Source organism: Mytilus californianus, unplaced genomic scaffold, assembly GCF_021869535.1.
Source record: "Mytilus californianus isolate M0D057914Y unplaced genomic scaffold, xbMytCali1.0.p SCAF_3, whole genome shotgun sequence".
NCBI lineage: Eukaryota > Metazoa > Mollusca > Bivalvia > Mytilida > Mytilidae > Mytilus > Mytilus californianus.
The window spans coordinates 10,452,790-10,477,651 of NW_026262679.1; the positions used below are offsets into that span (position 1 = coordinate 10,452,790).

At 31.1% G+C, this 24,862-nt stretch overlaps 1 protein-coding gene across 2 annotated transcripts in view; it reads right to left on the reverse strand.

The window, feature by feature from the left end:
- Positions 1–1,186: 1,186 nt before the first annotated feature.
- LOC127733949 (SH3 and PX domain-containing protein 2B-like) overlaps positions 1,187–24,862 on the reverse strand; it is a 40,001-nt gene continuing 16,325 nt past the window's right edge. For both annotated transcript variants that reach the window (XM_052243431.1, XM_052243432.1), the window contains 7 exons: positions 21,844–21,989; positions 14,359–14,469; positions 13,550–13,667; positions 11,359–11,617; positions 9,214–9,330; positions 8,727–8,834; positions 1,187–6,975 (listed from right to left, as the gene is read on the reverse strand). In XM_052243431.1, the coding sequence (XP_052099391.1) occupies positions 4,942–6,975; positions 8,727–8,834; positions 9,214–9,330; positions 11,359–11,617; positions 13,550–13,667; positions 14,359–14,469; positions 21,844–21,989 (2,893 nt within the window). In that variant the 3' untranslated portion in view covers positions 1,187–4,941. The remainder of the gene's footprint in view (positions 6,976–8,726; positions 8,835–9,213; positions 9,331–11,358; positions 11,618–13,549; positions 13,668–14,358; positions 14,470–21,843; positions 21,990–24,862) is intronic.

Consider the following 24,862-nt stretch of genomic DNA (forward strand, 5'->3'; position numbering starts at 1 on the left):
GGCAATACATAGTCCCCTGCCGGTTAAAAATTCATTGTAATGGAACGAAATTCTAATTTAATCTATAACTTGTCATGGTGTATTTAACTACATAAAAATATCAAGTCAATATCTTCAATCATGACGAAAAAAACTGTTGAAAACTGATTATTTAAGTGATTTTTTTATGTCCAAAGACCATAACTCTGCACAAAATCATCAGACCGAAACAAAATTCTAACTTAATCTGTAACTTTTCATGATAAAACTATATACTAATTATCAAATCAATATCTTCAAGAATGACAAAAAAGTGTGGAAAACTGATTATTTTAATGAATTTACACATGCCCTTTGCTTCCATGAATTATTTCTTAAATGAAATATATCCTTTATCAAAAATAATTATCTAAATAAAAGAGTTCACTTCATCAAAATTTTTTTTTAATATATAGCATTCAGAAAATTAGTTTATACAGAATCAATAACAATCAAACATACCACTAAATTCTTCAAACAATTTACCAAATAAAAGGGAACAAATCCAAAATGTCATCTATCATTAATAAAAATATCTGTTAAAAATCTTTTAAAAAATTAGTTATTTCCCTTTGAACAGAAATCTAGTAATTAATAAGTATTTTGTCAAAAATTTAATTCTAGGGAAAGGGCTTTAACTGAACAAGGAGAAAAGCTAAAATCGTGAAAATTGAACTTGACCAGTAACTTGTCATGAAAACAATACACCAAATATCAAATCAATATCTTCAAGCATGAAGAAAAAAAGTCTGGAAAACTGATTTGCCGGACTGACAGATGGACAGACAGATGGATGGACGGAGTGCAAACCTAAAGTCTCCTTTGACTTCGTCGGTAGTGGACTAAAAATTTTCAAGCAGTCACTGAACCATGAAAATGAGATCACGTACAATGGACATATGGTCACAACTGCCATGTTGGTTGGTCAGCAGAGATGAAATTCTAAATATTATTCTGAATGTCCTACAGATCATTAACATCAATTTCATTTGAAATTGGTTCAGTAGTTTCAGAGTAGAAGAGAAAAATGTTTACGACATACGGATGTCAACAGATGCCAAGTGATGGCAAAAGCCACAAAAGCTCACATGGCCCTTTAGGTCATGTGAACTAAAATACTAGAATATGAAATGGATTCACAGAAGGTAAGCACATAGACAAGTAACACTTATTTCTTTTTATTGTTTATTGTTTAATATCTTAGGCACTCATAAGTTTCAGTAACATGTGTATTAACATCAGAATATTCTGTCCAATTTATTTGTACAACCTAATAGTTAAAAATGTTAACACAGCAATATCAATTAACTTTGTAAATAACATAAATGCAAAAACTTCTGGCTATGGCAAACAAAATCTGGTTGGAACTGGTAAATATTTCAGGACCACAGGTGATGAAACCTATTATGGTCTCATTTTTTTTAAAGTTTTGAAAACCATGTTGCCTCTTTATAGCCTGGGGCTAACATTTCAGAGAAATTATCAAATATGTATGTCTTTATTTTTGCTGTACTTATGAATTTTTATTTGATGATGCCATGACTTATAATTAAAAAAAAGTTTTGAGCAATTCTTTCTTTTAAAAAAATCAGGTTTCACCAACAATTCAAGATGACAATTTAGTGATGTGATGTAGAAACCATTAAATGATGTTTAGAACCATGAAAACTATTCTAAAATCAAGTACTTCAGCAAAGTTTTCATATCATTGCATATAAAAAATGTTAAATTTAACAACAACTTAAGAAATGAACCTTGTACAGCAATCTATTCAACTGATATTATAACTAGAAAATAGTATGTAGCAAGAGTGCAAACATATTTTCTCTTAAGACATTTTAGTATATTTTTCCATTATTTTGAGTTTGTTGCTCTTTAATATTTAATACTTTCAAATTTCCCAGTTGTGGTTATAAAATGCTAACTCAATGGACAATAAAAGAACAGTGTTCCAATGTCCCCCGTGTTGCACATATTTTATCTATCCACGGTACAAGGGCAATTTATTAAAAAAAAAAACCTTTTATTGTTCTTTAAAGCTTTTCATAAATATCTTAGAGAAATGAAGGCTTCAGAGCAAATGCAATGCGATTTCTGTTATAATTAATATTTCCAAGAATTGTACACATGAGAGCACTAACAATGCAATTTTCCATAAAACTAATATTTCCAAGGGGCATTACTCTTTTAAAAATAATTGATCAGCACTGATTTTCGAATTCGTCAAAGACATTGATGATATAAACCTATAATATAAATTTCATAAAAATCTGGAAAAACTGTACACGAGAGCACTAAAAATGCAATTTTCCATATAATTAATGTTTCCAAGGGGCATAACTCTTTTAAAAATCATTGATCAGCACTGATTTTCAAACTCATCCAAGACATTGCTGTTATCAATCTATGATATAAGTTTCATAAAAATGTGGCAAGAATTGTACAAATGAGAGCACTAATAATGCAATTTTCCATATAATTAATTTTTCCAAGGGGCATTACTCTTTTAAAAATAATTGATCGGCACTGATTTTCGAACTCGCTGATATAAACCTATGATAAGTTTCATAAAAATCTGGCATGAATTGTACATGTGAAAGCGATAACAAGACCGAATCAACGGACGCACAGACAGATGGATGCCTGGTATTTCTATGTCTCCCACAACGCGTTGCGCAGGGGACAAAAAAAACTATTTTCCAAATGCACATAATTATGAATCATATATTTGTGCATCTGCTTAATTTCAGTTTCTTGTTGTTGTTTATTTCTTTTGCAAAAAAAGAAGAAAAAAGATTCAAACTAAAATCTAAAGCATTTTGTTTTTTAAATTATGTCATAATTAAGTTTTAGTTTTAGACATCAATGTCTTTTTTTTTATATAAAAAGAGGGTAGCATATACTATCAGTTAAAGTTTCATTTGAACGAGAGCTCTGACTCTTGTAGATACAGGATATATTTTTGATGCAATAATATCATGAATATGAAACCTAATTTTGTCATTAATATGACAACTAAAAAATGACTACCTAACTTTTTATATGATTTTACAGTTGTTGCTTAAATGCAAAATCAGCTGTCATAAACATGAAAAAGACAGTGAAATCTATGTTAAAATCCATCACACAGTTTAGCATGCTCACATGAAGCTTGAAACCAAATTATAATAACTCCTTTTCCTAGATCTTAAGAAAAATCAGATGAGAATTTCATACATAGACATCGTGTGTAAAAATATATATAATAGAAGTATTCAGTTCACAGGAAGTTGATGAGAGATGAATATGAAAATGCATCACACTGTATACAATGCTTACATGAAGCTTGCTTCCAAATTTCAGGAAGTTCTTCTGAAACTTTCTGAGAAAATACCAACAAAAATGTCATGGCACTGCAGACGGACTCTACACTTGGATAGGCAGAGGCAGGGATGCACAGCCATACAGATGGACAGATGAAAACCAGTATACCCCCTCCTTCGTGGCGGGCTATAATGATCTATAATTAATATATGGTAAGGTGATATGTCATTCTGAATTTATTTATAATGTAAAATGTTTTCACTAACATGTTTAACTAAGTAATTGATTTACAACTATGTATCAATTCAATATTTTAACAACTGGTCAACTTTATAAAATAAATTCAAACTTAACAATACTTAGGTTTAACATCTGTTCCTAGTTGTGTTTTATAAAAAAATAAATGGGGAATGTGTTCATGGGACACAGATGATCCCCCCCCCCCCCACTTTTGCATATAACATTATAAAGGAACATAACTCAAGAATGGTAAAAGTGTGAGTACCCAAATTCATACTTTACCTAAGTTTTGTGATAATTAGCATTGTGTATAAGTTTCATAACATTTGGTTGAGGCAAACTTAAAGTAGAGAACGGAAATGAAAAATTCAGCAATTTTCCATTCATAAAGGGGCATAACTCTAGAAAGGTAAAAGTGACGCCACCCAAGTTCAAACTTGATCTGTATTTTGTGGTAAAAAAATAAACATTCTGTATAAGTTTCCTAACATTTCATAGAGGCAAACTAAAGCTAGAGAACGGAAACCAATTTTGGGATGTACGGACATACAGACGGACAAGGGTAAAACTTAATGCCCCCTCCACTACTGCGGGGGCATAAATATGCACCAAATGTCTAAAAATAGTAGCAGCTACATTATCCATACATACAGGTTGTTGCAAAAAACAAATTAAAACAAAACAAATATATACTGTAAATTCAGAAATTATTGCGTACATTTATTTTTGCGATTTTCTCATTTTAGACTAAAATGCGATTTTAATTTATTGCAATATTGAGAAAAATCCTGTTTAATTCATATAAAAAATTTTAAAATGCGAGTTTAAATTATTGCGATTATAACCCTGTCGCATTTTTCGCAATAATAAAAACATCGCAATAATTTCTGAATTTACAGTAATTCATCTTATTTAGATAAATTTAAATCAAATTTTTTATAAAATAGTGCTTATAAACAGACGGAGGTCTACCTATAAAACAGATCAACTAGAGCTCTCTGTATCATTTGTGTTTTCCAATCTAAGAAAATATTACTCTTTTATCTGAAAAGACTCTAACAGCTTGAAAATAAAAGAATTATAATGTCATGATAAAATACAAATAAAAATATATACATGTATTCAAATCTATCACAGTTTGAGTTTGTACTTTGTAGAACTTTAATTAGAGATATTTGGGTAGGAAGGCAAGGTTTTTTCATTTGAACAATTTTGACACTAAGTGTAAATGCAATATTTTCTAATTATTAATAAAATATTGATACTTTTTGTTGAGAAACTCGTGATAAAGTTAAATGCATTTTATTGAGAAATTGAAGAAAAGTATATTCTGTATTTAGATATTGGCCAATATCTATAATACAATGCAAATCAACACTTTTACACCTTTTCCATGTATTCAGAAGGTGCCCAACCTTCCATTTTACCATTCCTAACCAGCCACCATCCAGTGTCGGTTTCTTCTAAAACATCCAAAATGTCACCATAATTTAAATTTATTTCTCCCTCAGCATCGGCAAAAAATTCGACAACTGCTCGATACTGTTGATGAAAGACATCATCAAATGCTGTCACTTCGCAGTGTTCTATATACGATGCTGGAGCCCAACCCTCTTCTCCATGTACCTTTATAAACCACCATTCGTCCGTTTGTTCCAATACTTCAACATTCTCTCCTGATGTGAATCCAACTTCTCCTTCATTTTCCCCAATGTAATCACATAATGTTTTATACTGAGGAGATGTACACTTAGAGAGAATTTCGTAATCTTTTTGAGGTGGTGTTGGTGGCTCACTTTCTTCCTGGCTTGTAGTAGACTGATTTTTATTTGCTAGTATCTTTGATAATTCAGTTATTCCCCTTTGTTTATCTCCCATTTCATTATGATTTTTATCCACATTAGATGGTTTTTGTGGTACGGCTAATTTAGGTCTGACCTTTTCTGTATTACTACTTGAGGATTTAGCTGGTAAAGGTGGAGGATTTGATGTTTTTGGTTTTAATGGTTTATGAGGGATAACTGGTGGTGGTTTAGATTGATCCACTTTTGATTTTGACCACAATGGAAGTTGATTTGACGATGAATTGTTTGATCTTTGCACAGGTGGCTTAAATAATGGTTTATCACTTTCAAACTTAGAGTGCACAGGTGGCTTTAATAATGGTTTATCACTTTCAAACTTAGAGTTTAACATAGCAGCAATTCCTGATGCTTTACTGCTACCAGAACTTGTCTTAGCAACAACTTTCTGTTTAGTAACTGGTTCTGAATTTGAATGTTCAAACATGGCTTTCAATGCACTTGTTTTAACACTTGGTTTGTCATCAACTGTTGAAGATGAACTTTCAGAACTAATACTAGAGTTACTTTTATAAATGTTCATCACTGTTTTTGGTTTTAATGGAGGTTTTTTGGATACCTCTGGGTGTTGTTTTTCAAATCTAGCTTTCAATTCACCCATAGATTTATTTACACTTGTTTCTTCCTCATGCTGTCTTGTTAAATCTTTTCCACGAGTATGATTAAGTCTTTTTGGTGACATTGGAGACACATTTTTAGGAGGTGTTGCTTGTTTATGAAATGTCTTTGGGGGTAGAACGAAGCCCTTTGTTCCAGTGTCAGATTTAGGACTTGTTACAGGTGATATACTATCATCAGAAGAATCTTGTCTTTTTCCAAACTTAGATTTTAACACTCCAACAAGAGATTCTTGTTTAGAAGCAGATTGTCTTTGATCCTTGGGAACAATATCAGTATATTTGTAACGTTGCTGTCCTGGAGTTAATAAGTTATCTCCCTTTTTTTCATCTGACTGTTTTGCAAGTTTACCCTTCAGTTCAGCAACAGGAGTTTTCTTTTGTTCAGAAACTTCTGAAGAATTATTCTTAAAACCTGTGCCCAGAGAAGCCGGTTTACTGTTCTTTGGAGGCGGTGGCGGTGGTTTGTCAGATGAATTTTTCGCTTTCAATACAGACTGAAAATTAGCACTTCCAGATGTATCTTTTTTTAGTGGTAAATTGGGTTTGTCCTTACCCTTTTTAGGAGGTGTTACAGGAGGTCCATTTGAAGTCGGAGATTTAAAATTATTTTGAGATGATAATTCATTATCCATATCAATATCAACAGGTTTCAAGCCCATTGGTGGAGGTGGGGGTTTTGAATTTGGTCTTTTTACAGCACCTTTATCTGATATTCCTTGTCTTGTATTACTAAGATCTGATGGTTTAATCCTCATTTGTAATGCTGTATTTATATCATTAAGTTTATTATTTACAGATTCCTCATGCTTAATGTCATCTTTCACAGGATCAGGGATTTCATAATCATCACTATCATCATCAGTATAATCCTCGTTATAACTATTATCTGCGTCTTCATTAACTTCTCCTATGTCATGATACACATTTTCTTCCTGAAAAAATAAAATAGTGTATTAAGTTAGCTCAAAATTGATGCAATCTTTATACTAAGGACAAAATTAGAAAAGTTCTTCGATACAAGGGGAGAAAATAGTAGCTTACTTTACAGTATGGGTTTTGATCATTGCTGAAGACCTTGTGATGACCTGTCGTTGTTTACATCTTTGTTGCTTGGTCTTTGCTGGAAAACTCATATAAGCAGTCATACCGCTTCTCCTTGTTTTTAAATGAGAAACCTTATTGGACCAAATCAGAAAATTAACTTTAGGTTGTCAAATCCTCCCAAATGACCCCTTTTCCTATAAAGAATTAACAATAGAGAATTGCACTCCAATGATGCAACATTGTTTCTGGATTGGTCAATTGTAATTAAATCGAAAAAATGTAAATTTTGAAATTTAACCCGTTGTTCTATGATTTTTTTTCTTCATTATATCAAAATAATAAAGACAATATATATATGTAAATAATAAACAGAGCTATATCTACATGCATACATGTAATTTATTCCTGGACAGGTTCTGACACTGTAGCTTGTACAATAAAGTTTCTAAATTTAACATTTTAAAATGGTGAAAAGATTTCAATTGATAACGTTTTTTAATTTATAGCTACCCTGAGTGAAGAAATGTTTTATGTCTACAGGTTAATTTCATATTTTCTGAAATGGTCATCTTCTGTAAATTATAAGCTACATGTACTTGGTTAAAACGTTTGTTATCTAAATTCTGGCTTTGACATATCTAATCGGTTGTTAAAATTCAGGCTTTGTGCATACCATATTGCTTGTCAAAACACCTCACTTTGAGCATAGATACTGGTAATCATTTAAAATTCTGGCTTTAAGCATACCTTATTGATTGTCAAATTCTGACTTTGAGCATACCTTATTGATTGTCAAATTCTGGCTTTGAGCATACCTTATTGATTGTCAAATTCTGGCTTTGAGCAAAACTTAAAATTTGTCAAATTCTGACTTTGAGCATACCTTAAAGTTTTTCAAATTCTGGCTTTGAGCATACCTTAAAGTTTGTCAAATTCTGGCTTTGAGCATACCTTATTTTTGTCAAATTCTGGCTTTGAGCATACCTTATTTTGGTCAAATTCTGGATTTGAGCATACCCAATTGATTGTCAAATTCTGACTTTGAGCATACCTTATAATTTGTCACATCCTGGCTTTGTGCATACCTTATTGATTGTCAAATTCTGACTTTTAGTATACCTTATAGTTTGTCAAATTCTGGCTTTGAGCATACCTTAAAGTTTGTCAAATTCTGGCTTTGGGCATACCTTAATTTTGTCAAATTCTGGCTTTGAGAATACCTTATTTTGGTCAAATTCTGGCTTTGAGTATACCTAATTGATTGTCAAATTCTGACTTTGAGCATACCGTATAATTTGAAACCATCTGGCTTTGTGCATACCTTATTGATTGTCAAATTCTGACTTTGAGCATACCTTATAGTTTGTCAAATTCTGGCTTTGAGCATTCCTCAAAGTTTGTCAAATTCTGGCTTTGAGCATACCTTATTTTTGTCAAATTCTGGCTTTGAGCATACCTTATTTTTGTCAAATTCTGGCTTTGAGCATACCTTTTTTTTGTCAAATTCTGGCTCTGAGCATACATTATTTTTGTCAAATTAGTATATCTTATTGTTTGTCAAAGTTCTGACTTTGACCAAATCTAAAGGTTTATTATATAGAAAAATAACTCATCAACATGTTTGGATCTTAAAAATTACCTCCTCAATACCATTCATATGTGTCTTTCCTATGTAAGAAGCAGGAGCCCATCCTTCTTTACCATCTATCTTAACAAACCACCAGCCACTGTCTGACTTCTCCAAGACCTGAAATAGAACAAGCTATAAATGTACTTCATTGTACTAGGAGGATGTAATGCTAAATTTATTTTCAATTTTATTCAGTTCTGGCAAATCTCAAAAGTATTCTCTTTGAAGGAGCTCATTTACTACATTGTCTGAGATACTGGATGTTATCAGATTTTCTTTGTTTTTGTTGCTTTGCTGTTTCATTTACTTTACCTGTCTCTTTTATCATCATTTACCTCTAAAATTATGTTGTTAAAAAAAATTAAAATTTATTCTTGGTTGAACATTTCAATTGATGGTTTCCCTATACCCATGAAATCAATAAACTTGGTACCCCACTATTGATAATGAATCAACAGTACCTAGATTAATATTTCTCTAACATATAATAACAAACCTGGACAATTTCTCCTGTGAAAAATGATATTCCGTCTCCAACATTGTCCTCAAACTCTGAGATTGTAACATAGTGGTCTTCTGTCTTCTTCAGTGACCTCATCACCTCATCTGATGCCTAAATGGAGATATTTTTGTAGTTTTTGTTGATATTTTTGTAGTTTTTGTTGATATTTGTGTGAATGATTAATGTAGCAGTAGACTTACAAATAAACTACCCTCATATAAAGAATTATATTTATAAAAGGTCTACTACATTTTTAACTGTCTTTCTGATGACTGATAAACACTTTGTTCAAATTTAAAATATGAGGCTTGTCAGGTCGTTTAAATATTTAAAATTCAACTGTAGAGTGAAAAAAAAATATCAAACTGCACCAGATATGGTGGTTAAATCTATTTTTCTAATGACTTTTAGTCAATATTTGGGCAACCTTTATCTTTCTTTTTTAATATTCTAAAAAAGATTGTATTTTTTCTGTGCCACGTCATCAGCTATGGTCTCCTTCTTTTTGACGTCACAATAATAAAGTTAGAGTAATGCAAGATGTCATAAAATAATTTTGACCAATTAAGAACTCAAATCAAATGAATCACACATTGATTATTAAAAAATAACCAACCATTCTGTGAAAGTAGAAATGGGCTTAGATCTAAAGAAAACATGAATCTTTTTTGAAAATGCATCATCATTCATACATTCTTAACACAACTATACTATTTGAATGCTATGGTTACACAACTTTACTGTGGATGCAGCATTACAATACATAAAATGTTGGTTTAAATGACAAGGACCAAGTGTGAAGTATAATATTTCTCAGAATAAACTATTTCAGCACTAAGCCTAAATTTGCATGCCTTGCAATTAATACTCAATTTTTAAAATAAACTAATTCAGTTTCTATGTAACTGCACCACCTCTTCTCACAACATGGGGAGTTTGAATCTTGTAAATCAGAACAAGAGTACAAAGGCTTACATGTCTCTCCTGCTTTACTAACCATGATTGATTTTATGTTCTATTGTTAGTCCTAAAGATAAAGTTTTACTAGAAGTATCACATAAACTTAACATTGCTTATAATATACAAGAAACAGAACAAACCATGAAAACTTAATATATTGACCAATAAACCATAAAAACGAGGTCAAGGTCAGATCAACCCTGCCAGACAGACATGTATACCTTACGATCATTCCATCAAATATAATTGACCTATTAATTATAGTATCTAAGAAACAGACTTAACCAGGAAAACTTAACATTGACCAATGAACCGTGAAAATGAGGTCATGGTCAGATGAATCCTGCCAGACAGACATGTACACCTTACAATCATTCCATTCATCAAATATAGTTGACCTATTGCTAAGAGTATCTTAGAAGTGGACCTAACTACTGAAACTTACACCAATGAACCATGCAATGAGGTTAAGGACAGACAGACATGTACACTATACAATCATACCATGCACCAAATATAGTTGACCCATTGCTTATAGTATTAGAAAAACAGACCGAAACACAAGAACTTAACATTGACCAATGAACCATGAAAATGAGGTCAAGGTCAGATGAAATCTGCCAGACTGACATGTTCCTCTTACAATCATACCTCACACCAAACATATTTGGCCTACTTCTTACTGTATTTGAGAAACGGACCTACTCATGTAACTTTAACCTTGATCACTGATCCATGAAATGAGGTTGAGTTCAGGTGAACTCTATTTGATGGACATGTTAACCTTGCAAGGAACACATATACTAAATATAGTTATCCTATTTCTCATAATAAGTCAGAAATTTACATGACAAAATATCTATTTTTTTTTAAAACAGTGGCTGAACCATGAAAAATGATGTCAAGGACAATGGACATATGACAGACAGAAACTTTGTAACATAAGGCATCAGTAGAAAAGGAATGAATCCTCCAGGTCTTCTTCCCTCTGGATTATAAAGCTTAATACTAATATTTACAACGCCGCCAGCAGATAGTGATCCTTATGTCTCCCATTCTGTGACTTTTGTTGCAGGTGAGACAAAAATTAAATGTTGCTTTCCAGTATATCCTAAACCTGACTTAAGAAATGGAGTTTAGCAATAGCAGAGGTTACTATTATTTATTTTTAGAACTAACCTTATTTACAGAGTTTAACCTAGGTGGAGGTCGTAATGATCCACCTCTTTCTAAAGATCTCTGTTTCTTTAGGATATGTTGGACACTGCCTCTTTTGTCGGCCACAGGTTCAGAATTAGTGGAATGTTGCAACAGATCACTGACATCACTCATACTACCAATGATTTGTACTCCTGAAGCACGAGCTACACGTTCTATGTGAGCTTTCTCTGTTTTCATTAGGTATGTACTCGGAGCTATACCTTCATTACCATTAGACCTGTAAATAATTACACTACTTTGTATTCACTTATTTTCATCTTGAATACACATGAAATATTTGCCAATGGATTTTAAACAAACAAAATCCATTAATTAATCGTGGGTACCACTTTTCAATCTTTCTGGTGTTAACACATTGCTCCTTTCCACAAAATATGTTTTTCATTAACCATGTAAATAAGAAATAAAATCAAGAAAACTAGTATTCCACAGAAATCAGATTTATTCTTAAGGCATATATGAAAGTTCTATTAACTTTGTTTTGATAGCAGTACATCAAGATATATCGACTATGAATTCTGAGAATTAAAGACTTCAATGGATTCAATCAGATAAAAAATCTGTTGAAAGTTTGTTTTCATATAACACAAATACATGTAGTAAAATGAACATTGGACCTACAAGTGAATGAGTGATGGGTCACGTTCAAATTTCAGTTGAAGACTTCTGCCATAAAATTTATTCCAGAAACCAATTGAAGATATATGGTTAAGTTCATGTTTTGCTAATGGAAACCCAAATATCTTTAAAACAAAAATAAAATAGGGGGTAGCCAATTCCATAAGATACTACATATACTCACTGAAATTGGCACTGGCTTTATAAGAGAATTTTAATTTTAAAAAACAGATACAAAGTATGGACAGTTCAATGAACAGGCAAATTCAATGATTAGTAGGCACCAATAGTTTCATTAACAGAGGAGTATCAAACAAGTTTATATGAAAAGATGATTTGCTCATGAATAATATCCCATTTTTACTTTGTTAAATTCCAATATTCCCTTTTCATTTTTGTAAAATAGAAATTTTACAAAAGTAATAATTTGAAATGAGGTTATCAATTTTGGGAAATGTGGACTTCACCTTAGACACAAACATTAACTTTCTCTGGCTTTGGTGTCTATATCAAACAAGGAACAGGCATAGTTTATGACTCTAAATGATGTTGTAAAACAAGTATTAATGGACATGGTACATACTCCCATTGAACTTATTACCATGAAACAAGTCCTAAATTGTATTAACATAGAGTAAATTTCTCTTAAATAATCAAGTTTTTTTTCAATTAAAATACTCACTTTTATGATTATATTACACTTTAACAACACATTATGTCATAAAAATGAAATGTTAAAAGTTCAATTTGCCTTTGGCCATGCACATATTTAAAAGTATGTAAGAGCGAGTTTTTTTCCTTTCAGGGAACATGACTTAATGTTTAACCACACAAACAATGATTATCATCAAACTGTCACATTGTTGACATATTTATAACATGTGGTATAAAAAATTACACCATTTTGTTATGCTATCTGTCTAACACATTGTCTACTGCACTTAAAAACATTGGCTAATTGGTCACAAAGTGGTTACATTTATCTTGGTCAGCCACTGGTTTCACTTGTAAATATTGGAAACAAATTCCAAAATATCTTAAATATTTTGGTAAAAAACTGGTCCAATGTTATTTATTCTCTTTAAAATATTTTTTAAGGACAAGTTTTCACTTCACTACTTTAAACTATATATCATTGGATGTTGGGATTTCATAAAAAAAAAAATCATTTTCAAGTAAAAAAAATAGGGAATTGATTGTTTTAAAAATATTCATCCTTGGCATTTTTTATATTTTTACATTTTCTGAAAGTTAATAAACATAAAATAATGTTTCAATTTCCCGAAAACTGTAGAGTGCTTATTATTTCCTTCCCAAACATTTATTGAAAGCATTACCTTTAAAAAGTCAGATTTTCCCATAAATCCTTTCTACATATCTAAATTGATGGATAATAATTCTCATTTTAATAAATTTTCAAACTGCAAATTAAAATTTTTTATTTCGATGTTTTGATGTTAAGATGAATATTTCATTCTAAAAAAAATACAAATAGTTCATGCTCTATAAAGAAATAACTGATCTCCCCTACCTGACAAACCACCAACCATCCAAGTTTTTCTCTAGAACCTCTACAACAGCTCCTTTCTCTAGGGTTATCTCATCACAGTTCTGTGGGGTATAGTTTTCTGTACTTATGTACCGTTCATCTGGAATATCCAAATCTAACATAAAGACTAGAGGTCATTTGTAAATGGTGTTCTTATTACTTTTAATGTGTAGTATTCAGAATTAAAACATAAATTGTTTTTTTTTAATGTAAATCACATCAAATTTCTAAAAAAATGTTTAAAATAATAATTTCTTTCCACCTATATGTTTTCAGAAAAGACATTTACTTTCACCATTATGTGTACTAAACAAGGAATTATTTGAATCTGGAATAATTTTGAATTCTGGAAAATTGATGAGAAATATATGATGAAAACTAACCCAACTAAATAGGGTTAGCCATGCGCGCATCGCTAAGGTGGGTTAGTTAGTTCATACTGAAATGATAGTGAAAGTAAAATTAACCTTAGCCATGCACGCATGGCTAACCCTATTTAGTTGGGTTAGTTTTCATCATACATTTCTAATCAATTTTCCAGAATTCAAAATTATTCCAGATTCAAATAATTCCTTGTTACTATCACATTTTATTTCTACTAAAACCGTTTGTGTGTAATAATTAGGCAGTGGATAAATTCAAGTTGGAACACCCTCCCCCTTCAAAAAATTATGATGTGAAAAATATTACTAAGCAGTTGTCTGTTTTTTTTAAATCAAGTCGTTAAAAATTCACAAACTTATTGGTATGACAACATTTAATAGCTTAATTGTACATCAAAATCTCTCTACCTTCTCCTAAATTAGTTCTAATTGCTGTATTTTCCCTGAGTCCATCTTTCCTTTCCACATAAGAACTTGGTACCCATCCTTGTTTGTCATCAACATTAACAAACCACCAACCTACAACAAAATAAAATTAGTGACTTCTCTGATATTATCTTTTTTCTATTTCTATGCTATACTTTTCACTGTCCATTGATGAAGAAACAGTTTGTAACGTCAAATCTTTTATGTACAGACTACATAATTACTGGCCACCTGATATATATCAAACATAATCAAAGTACTGAAGTACTGAACATCGGATGACCACAAGTTCTTGAGGATGGTCAAAAGCACTTGTCTCAGAAAAAAACAACATATCTCTTTACCTGAAACTGAGGTTAATGTACAGAGATATATTTTTTTCTGAGACAAGTTCGTGCGTGGATGATGAATAAATGACAGGAAATTCAACTTCACCGTAATAACTATTATATTGTAGTGATACAAATCAGTAAACATGGTGGACACTTTTCTGTAAAAATTCGATTTTTCTAAGATTGGATACGAGTAGGCATTCATATTTTCCCGCAAAAACAATTACAGAGTTACCGGTCCTCGCAAAAAGTTCTCTGAGATATTCTTCCGCATGCTTTAACACAATTTTTCGGTACGTCTGCATTGATATTATCAATGATTTTTTACTTATATATATATATCTAACTACAAAACATTTTCATATTATTAATTTATGTTGTAAAAACAAGGAATTATTTGAATCTGGAATAATTTTGAATTCTGGAAAATTGATTAGAAATGTATGATGAAAACTAACCCAACTAAATAGGGTTATCCATGCGTGCATGGCTAAGGTTAATTTTACTTTCACTATCATTTCAGTATGAACTAACTAACCCACCTTAGCGATGCGCGCATGGCTAACCCTATTTAGTTGGGTTAGTTTTCATCATATATTTCTCATCAATTTTCCAGAATTCAAAATTATTCCAGATTCAAATAATTCCTTGTTTAAACAAAAATATTTTTATCAGTATTTATTGAAGAGATGTATTTATATCAAACGATAAGGAATGTTATTTTGCATTCGTTTATGTGCGCATATTTATCATGTTTATAGATCGGTTACAAACCCAAAACTAATTTACATAATGGAAATCTAGGCGATAGCAATACATCTGAATGACCCCAAGGTCATCGCGATGTAAAAATGAGAAGTACCATTGTTATACTAAATATCACAAGAGTGCACACACTGAAATGTCTCGCCTGCTTTACTTATCACCATTTAACTTATATTGAAAGCCTGTTATATCAAGGTTTACTACAAGTATCACATAAAGTTAACATGATCAGTGATCCATGTAAATGAGGTCAAGGTCCAAACTGTTACCTATAATTGTTTATATCCACTTATTTGTACTCTGGTGGATAGTTGTCTCATTGGCAATTGTACCCATCTCCTTATTTTCATACTAATCATGAAAAAATAACATTGATCAATAAACAATGAAAATGAGGTCAATGTCAGATGAACCCAGCCAGACAGACTTGTACACCTTACAACCATTCCATACATCAAATATAGTTGACCTATTGCTTATAATATCTGAAAAATTGACAAAACCATGAAAACTTAACATTGACCAATGGACCATGAAAATGAGGTCAAGGTCAAATGAAACCTGTGGGACAGACATGTACACTTTACAATCATTCCATACACAAAATATAGTGGCTCTATTGCTTATTGTAAGTGAGAAATAGACCAAACCACAAAACACTATTCAATGAACCATGATAAATGTTCAAGGTCATAAAAATCCTGCAAGACATACATGATTACCAAAACAATCATACCATACACCAAAATACAGTTGATCTATTGCTTATTGTATCTGAGAAACCCACCAAAACACAAACACTTAACACTGACTAATTAACCATGAACATGGGGCCATGGTCAGATGAAACCTGCCAGTCAAACATGTACACCTTACAATCATTCTATACACCAAATATTGACCTAATGCTTCTCGTATCTGAGATACTGACTTGACCATGAAAACTTAACCTTGATCACTGACCCATGAAATGAGGTCGAGCATCCAATTTTTTTAATCAATAAGCCATGAATCAAAATTTTTTTGTCGACAGATTTGTAATAACTGTTAAAAAACATGCACATAAGACTTAGTTTAGTATATATGCATGCATTGATTGAATTACTTCCTTAAAATTATAATCACTAGAAACTGGTTTCATGTGACTTTAAATTTACAAAATAGCACAAGTGGTGTAACTGACACTATTTTTTTTCACATTATGGTATCAGCGAGAAAGTAGTGTCCTTATCATTTCATGAGGTAAAGTCAATAAAGACAAAAAAATACAACAACTTACCAAGGGTCAAGGGTCAATCAAAAGTCATTTGACAAAGGAGGACAAATAACACAAGGACAAAAGACCTAAAGACAAACTACATGTACAAATAACACAAGGACCAAAAGAACGAACAAAAGACAAACTACATGTACAAATAACACAAGGACCAAAAGAAAGAACAAAAGACAAACTACATGTACAAATAACACAAGGACCAAAAGAACTAAAGACAAACTACATGTACAAATAACACAAGGACAAAAGAACTAAAGACAAAATACATGTACAAATAACACAAGGACCAAAAGAATAAAAGACAAAAGAACTAAAGACAAACTACATGTACAAATAACACAAGGACCAAAAGAACAAAAGACAAACTACATGTACAAATAACACAAGGACAAAAGAACTAAAGACAAACTACATGTACAAATAACACAAGGACCAAAAGAACAAAAGACAAACTACATGTACAAATAACACAAGGACAAAAGAACAAAAGACAAACTACATGTACAAATAACACAAGGACCAAAAGAACAAAAGACAAACTACATGTACAAATAACACAAGGACAAAAGAACTAAAGACAAACTACATGTACAAATAACACAAAGGACAAAAGAACTAAAGACAAACTACATGTACAAATAACACAAGGACCAAAAGAACGAACTAAAGACAAACTACATGTACAAATAACACAAGGACCAAAAGAACGAACTTAAGACAAACTACATGTACAAATAACACAAGGACAAAAGAACTAAAGACAAACTACATGTACAAATAACACAAGGACAAAAGAACAAAAGACAAACTACATGTACAAATAACACAAGGACAAAAGAACAAAAGACAAACTACATGTACAAATAACACAAGGACCAAAAGAACGAACTAAAGACAAACTACATGTACAAATAACACAAGGACAAAAGAACTAAAGACAAACTACATGTACAAATAACACAAGGACCAAAAGAACAAAAGACAAACTACATGTACAAATAACACAAGGACAAAAGAACTAAAGACAAACTACATGTACAAATAACACAAGGACAAAAGAACTAAAGACAAACTACATGTACAAATAACACAAGGACCAAAAGAACAAAAGACAAACTACATGTACAAATAACACAAGGACCAAAAGAACTAAAGACAAACTACATGTACAAATAACACAAGGACCAAAAGAACTAAAGACAAACTGCATGTACAAATAACACAAGGACCAAAAGAACAAAAGTCAAACTACATGTACAAATAACACAAGGACAAAAGAACAAAAGACAAACTACATGTACAAATAACACAAGGACAAAAGAACTATAGACAAACTACATGTACAAATAACACAAGGACAAAAGAACAAAAGACAAACTACATGTACAAATAACACAAGGACCAAAAGAACGAACTAAAGACAAACTACATATACAAATAACACAAGGACAAAAGAACTAAAGACAAACTACATGTACAAATAACACAAGGACCAAAAGAACAAAAGACAAACTACATGTACAAATAACACAAGGACAAAAGAACTAAAGACAAACTACATGTACAAATAACACAAGGACAAAAGAACTAAAGACAAACTACATGTACAAATAACACAAGGACCAAAAGAACAAAAGACAAACTACATGTACAAATAACACAAACACCAAAAGAACGAACTAAAGACAAACTACATGTACAAATAACACAAGGACCAAAAGAACGAACTAAAGACAAACTACATGTACAAATAACACAAGGACCAAAAGAACGAACTAAAAACAAACTACATGTACAAATAACACAAGGACAACAGAACTAAAAACAAACTACATGTACAAATAACACAAGGACCAAAAGAACTAAAGACAAACTACATGTACAAATAACACAAGGACCAAAAGAACAAAAGTCAAACTACATGTACAAATAACACAAGGACAAAAGAACTAAAGACAAACTACATGTACAAATAACACAAGGACAAAAGAACTAAAGACAAACTACATGTACAAATAACACAAGGACAAAAGAACTAAAGACAAACTACATGCACAAATAACACAAGGACAAAAGAACTAAAGACAAACTACATGTACAAATAACACAAGGACAAAAGAACTAAAGACAAACTACATGTACAAATAACACAAGGACAAAAGAACTAAAGACAAACTACATGTACAAATAACACAAGGACAAAAGAACTAAAGACAAACTACATGTACAAATAACACAAGGACCAAAAGAACTAAAGACAAACTACATGTACAAATAACACAAGGACAAAAGAACTTAAGACAAACTACATGTACAAATAACACAAGGACCAAAAGAACGAACAAAAGACAAACTACATGCACAAATAACACAAGGACAAAAGAACTAAAGACAAACTACATGTACAAATAACACAAGGACAAAAGAACTAAAGACAAACTACATGTACAAATAACACAAGGACAAAAGAACTAAAGACAAACTACATGTACAAATAACACAAGGACCAAAAGAATAAAAGACAAAAGAACTAAAGACAAACTACATGTACAAATAACACAAGGACCAAAAGAACAAAAGACAAACTACATGTACAAATAACAAAAGGACAAAAGAACAAAAGACAAACTACATGTACAAATAACACAAGGACCAAAAGAACTAAAGACAAACTACATGTACAAATAACACAAGGACCAAAAGAACAAAAGACAAACTACATGTACAAATAACAAAAGGACAAAAGAACTAAAGACAAACTACATGTACAAATAACACAAGGACAAAAGAACAAAAGACAAACTACATGTACAAATAACACAAGGACCAAAAGAACTAAAGACATGTACAAATAACTGGCCAAAATCTTTATAAATGAAAAAGTGAATAGAAGGTGAGTAAAATGAACCCTACTTATATCCAGGGAGGACTCAGGTTCATAGGGAGTGTTATAAATTCCTGCTCCACTAGTGGCACCTATAGTGTTACTCATAACATGTAAACATCAGATGATTTGTCACATTGTTGGTGAGTCATGAACAAGAAACGAGATAATGATTGTGTCATCTGTAACACAAATATTCTTTAATGGGCAACCAAATCATGATGAACAAAATATTTGAACAGTGTTTGTCCAAAATAGAATAAAAAATCTTTAACGTAGCCACTTAAAACTAGGGTTGGTAGGGAGAGCTGAAACACATGTATTCATTTAGGCCTTATAAAAATGCTTCTGGCAGAATATCTTATGCAATTACAATGTTGGCAACTTGATAATCTGCTAGGTAGAATATTCACTAATATCAATGCCATAATTTGTGCTCAATTATTACACAATGTAATATATTAAAACTCTGATCAGGCAAATATAAAAACATTGGATTGTAAACTCCACTTATACACAAAAATTGCATATAAAAAGTATTTTAAAAGCATCTAAGTTTGATTAATGCAGTATTTTGCCGTAAATTCTTTGAAAGATAAACTTAATATTTCCTTAATATCAAATATTTACTTGCCATCTGATTCATATTCCATTTAATTCAACTGCTGACCCAGTCATCAATATACAATCAAAATAAGGAAGCCAGGAAATTTACAATGGTTTGTATTATAAGAATCTAAAATTTGTATCTCATGATATTTGTTCCTTGTATTTTAGATGATAACATATGACATAGAAATTTAACAATTTAAAGTATTGTACTTGACAAAAATAGATAAAAATTGTTATCATTTTTATCTTGTTAACAAGGTGTGACATAGTTAGTATTACTATACATTTCTCTTAAAAAGGATATAAATTGTAAAAAGTTTATGCATATATGCAAGTGTTCCTGTTTCATATTCACTGTATATTGGAAAATCTAATTTTAATGTCATAGAATCATTCCTACCACAATATAAGGAGTATAAAATCTATCTACTTGGTCAAATAATTTAGTCAATGAAGCAAGTTTAAATTAAATCCCCTTACATTAATTATATTTAAAGGGGTACAGAACACCTAAGAGAGTTAACTCTTTCAAAATCAGCTGAAACTTTTAATCACATGCTATGATCAAAATTGGTGGTTGTCGAACTGCTATATAACCAATGAAATCATTCCTGTAAATTGTGTGGTTCAAATTTCTTGAAATTTTTATATTTTTGTCAACAGGTCAAAGTAAATATTTTGTCAAAATGTTATGAAAATTAAACGAGCCACATCTGTTTTAGTCAAAGTGTTGGGTACCCCCTTAAGTACAGAATTCTAAAAGAAAAAAATCTCACCAAATACTAATATAATCAAAGATATTTTTAAACCCCCTCCATCCATATACATCATTATCTTACCTCCTATACATTTCTAGGAATATCATTGGCTAAAAGCAACCGTGTAGAGACCGTGTATATTTAATATGGGGATAGGTTGTGTGGTTAATTTCAATACATGGTTAGAAGTGGTGTTATGTCCCTTTATAAAAACAACTAGGCGTTGAGGAAACATCTGAAACGTTTCGCCAGTACAAATATGAAGAAATTGATTATGAACGATTGAAATAAATGCAGAAAACACAATAAAAGCTTACAAGTTGTTATTGTTTGCAATTGTTTTTGTACAGACCAATGGAAGTAGGTTCTTTATATTGAAGACTTGATCACTTTGATAGGCCACTAGTCAAAATGCCACATGTTAAGATAGTTGGTAAGATAAATTCGTTACACAGTGTGCTATTGACCTAATACGATATATATGGGGTCAGTAAATTCCATATGGGGTGAGAGGTTCGTAAATTCCATATGGGGTGAGAGGTTCGCTCTAACCCTATATGGAATTTACTGACCCCATATACCGGTATATCTTATTAGGTCACTAGCACACTGTGTAACTTATAATACAAGGAGTTTAAAATCTATCTACTTGGTAAACTAATTTAGTCAAAGAAACAAGTTAGATACAGACAAGCTACATCAGCAACTTCAAAATGCTTATTTTATCTCCAGTAATAGAAAGGGCCAATACAGATTATAACAATCTCCTTCAAAATATATTTTTCCAATTTATATGACACTCACTATAAGCTCAGAAGTCGTTTGTCTTATAAAACTTACCACTGTCACTTTTCTCTATAACTTCTAAGACCATTCCAGCCTTTAGATTTAAGTCCCATTTATCTGCTTTCTTGTAGTCTGCTATCACAATATATTGTTCGGCTAAGGTTGGACCAGAAATAGTCTCCGCTTTCTGCTTTTGTTTTCTGAAGAAAAAAAAATTTACTAAGCAATAAAGCCCTGCCTGTGATATTCTGACTAGAATGATTGTTGTTTGCTTTCCATCCAGTGGCAAATATTTCATGTTTATTCAGGAAAAGATTGAACCTACATACCAAAGATCACTGATCTCGGATTACGAATTCTACAAAACTTATCCAACAAATTACACATGAAAGAATTAGGATTTGAGGTTAGTGTGGTTATGACATTAACAAGTTTGAAGATCAGAGCAAGGCAAACAAATTACATGTTTAATGACCAAAAAAATAATATTTTTCCAATTTAAGGGCAGGAGCTAGGTGCACCCATCATCTTACGATGATAATGTATTTTCAATGATATATGAATTTATAGGGATAAGTGAAATTCATGGGATTTGGCATTTCTGTGCCCATTATACAAGGCTGACCAATGCACATAAAAAATTTATTATAATAACTTCTCCAAAATTAGCTAATATTGTAAGTGTATATTGCTGGAAGAACTATCACGAAGTTTCAAGATCAATCAGATTTTTTAATCTTGATTACCAATATAGGCTAAATGATAAGTGTAGGGCTCATTTGAATCATTTCCATATTTTGTCAAAACATTTCTTGGCACAAAAGGAGACATGTTCTCCACTCTAGATATATTACTTATATCAACATATCAATTCACATAAAAGTTTATCTACTTGCTGTTCGATGTGAGCCAAGGCTCTGTGTTGAAGGCCGTACTTTGACCTATAATTGTGAACTTTTTATACATTGTCACGTGGATGGAGAGTTGTTTCATTGGCACTTATACCACATCTTCTTATTTATATTTATCCTGAATAGAAGATTCTATACTTAAAATTCATCATCATTTTAAAAAATATTAGTTTTTGTTGACTTTATGGGTATAGAAACAAACAATAATTGAAAAATTATTGGAAAACACTGGTTTTCTACACTACATTCCTTTCTCCATCAACATGTTGGTGTTTCCTTGGTGAACAGCGGAATATAACATATATAGCCAGATTAACATTGGTTACTGTTGATGTAATGAAAGATAAATTACTTTGTATTTGTTTTTAAGGAGCTTTTGCGATAAAAAAATGAAATCAGTATGAAAAGATTCAAATGAATCCAAAATAAAACCATTGTAAATACTGTGTTTGTTAAAAGTTTATCTGACAAATAACAAATTATCCAGCATTCTTACCGTGAACATAAAGATCTACACAGAACAAATGATAACATTTGAAAAACAGAAGAATCCTCACTCATTTTCACACTTCATCTCTGAAATTTGTATCTCTTCACACTTACTATCCCTTTATTTAATTAAAATTTCTTATTTTAAATGCACGACTTTGATGATTGTGATGTTTTCACTGTATCCACAGGGCACAAGTATCCTACACAACATTTTTGGTGGTAAAATTGCACTTAATGATAACAAACTTTTCTCCAAAAGCTGTTTTGCCAGTGGTTTTCATCATGATACAGGTATACAGAAGGGTATATGTTCCTGGTGTTACTAAGTTATCCATCAGTCTGTCACAACACCACCCTCCAGACATCTCATATTCTTGTGACATAAACTTTCATGTATTTAATAAATAAACCAGCCGATTACAGATAATCTCTGGATTAATAACTGCTAATTTAGTCATTTTTATATTGAATGTATGTTATATATGTGTTTTATGACATAATAAGTTTAGGTTATTTTGAAAATATTTAATATTTTTGGGATGATTAGCAATATCCATTGGTCAACAATTCTGTCATTTCTAACAAGAAATAGTATATACTATGGTCAACACTTTACACATTTGGTGACTGATATTGATGAAGGATTTTTGGAAACTTAAATATTTGTTACTTATTTAATATCTTCTTATTTCACTTATTTTTATCATAAATTATTTTTATTATTTTTGTTCATTTTTATAACAGGTTGTTCGATAAATTATCTTGGACATTTATTTTGATATGGATAACTTTCAATTGCGGAATGATTTTAAGGTTTGTTTAGACTTGATATTTTCATATAGAGTAACAAAGACCTATGAAATTCAGATCTTCTTTATTTTATCTCAATTAATTAAACTTCATTTTTTACGTAATAAAAAAGTAAAAAAAGGTAAACAGTACTAAATTATATATCATCGGACATATGTAGGAGTGAATCAGTTAAAACAAAAACCAAAAAAATCTTTGTTTATTCATTTTTTTGTTTGTATTAGTTAGAGGGAGACAAAAAATTATACATTTATACTCAGTAACAAATAAATTCAAACTGCATACAATGCATAATTTTCTTAAAATTAATGTTGTATTCAAAAAGAAACTTTGATATTTTTCACCTGTACATAAATGAATCAAAGTAAAAATTGTCTTTTTATCAACTAAACTTCAAAAGGCTTCAAAGATGAAAGGATTTGCATTGTCTGGTTTATGTTAAAATAAATGCAGATTGACAACTTGTACATATATTAACATTTCTAACAAACTATAAAATCTCCATTACACACTAAATCTTATGTAAATAAATATTTATTTCTCTGTTCTACCTGCCACAGGTAAAAATCACTTCCTTATGGAGAAGACAAATTAAGATAAAATATAATGCAATTTCTGTGTATCCTTAACTTGGCCTAAAAATGATTTTACAAGGAGTTGATTATAATCCTAAATATACTAGACAAGCCTTAAAATATTAGCTAGCCAATGACAAATACATTGGACATGTATACATGTAATGCTGAATCATTCAAGTCTTCTCAATGCATAATTAAAACATCAATGAATGATTTGATCAATGATGATATTAACCTGTTCAAATTGGCCTCAAGACAACATTTGTTTTTTTTCTTCTCTCA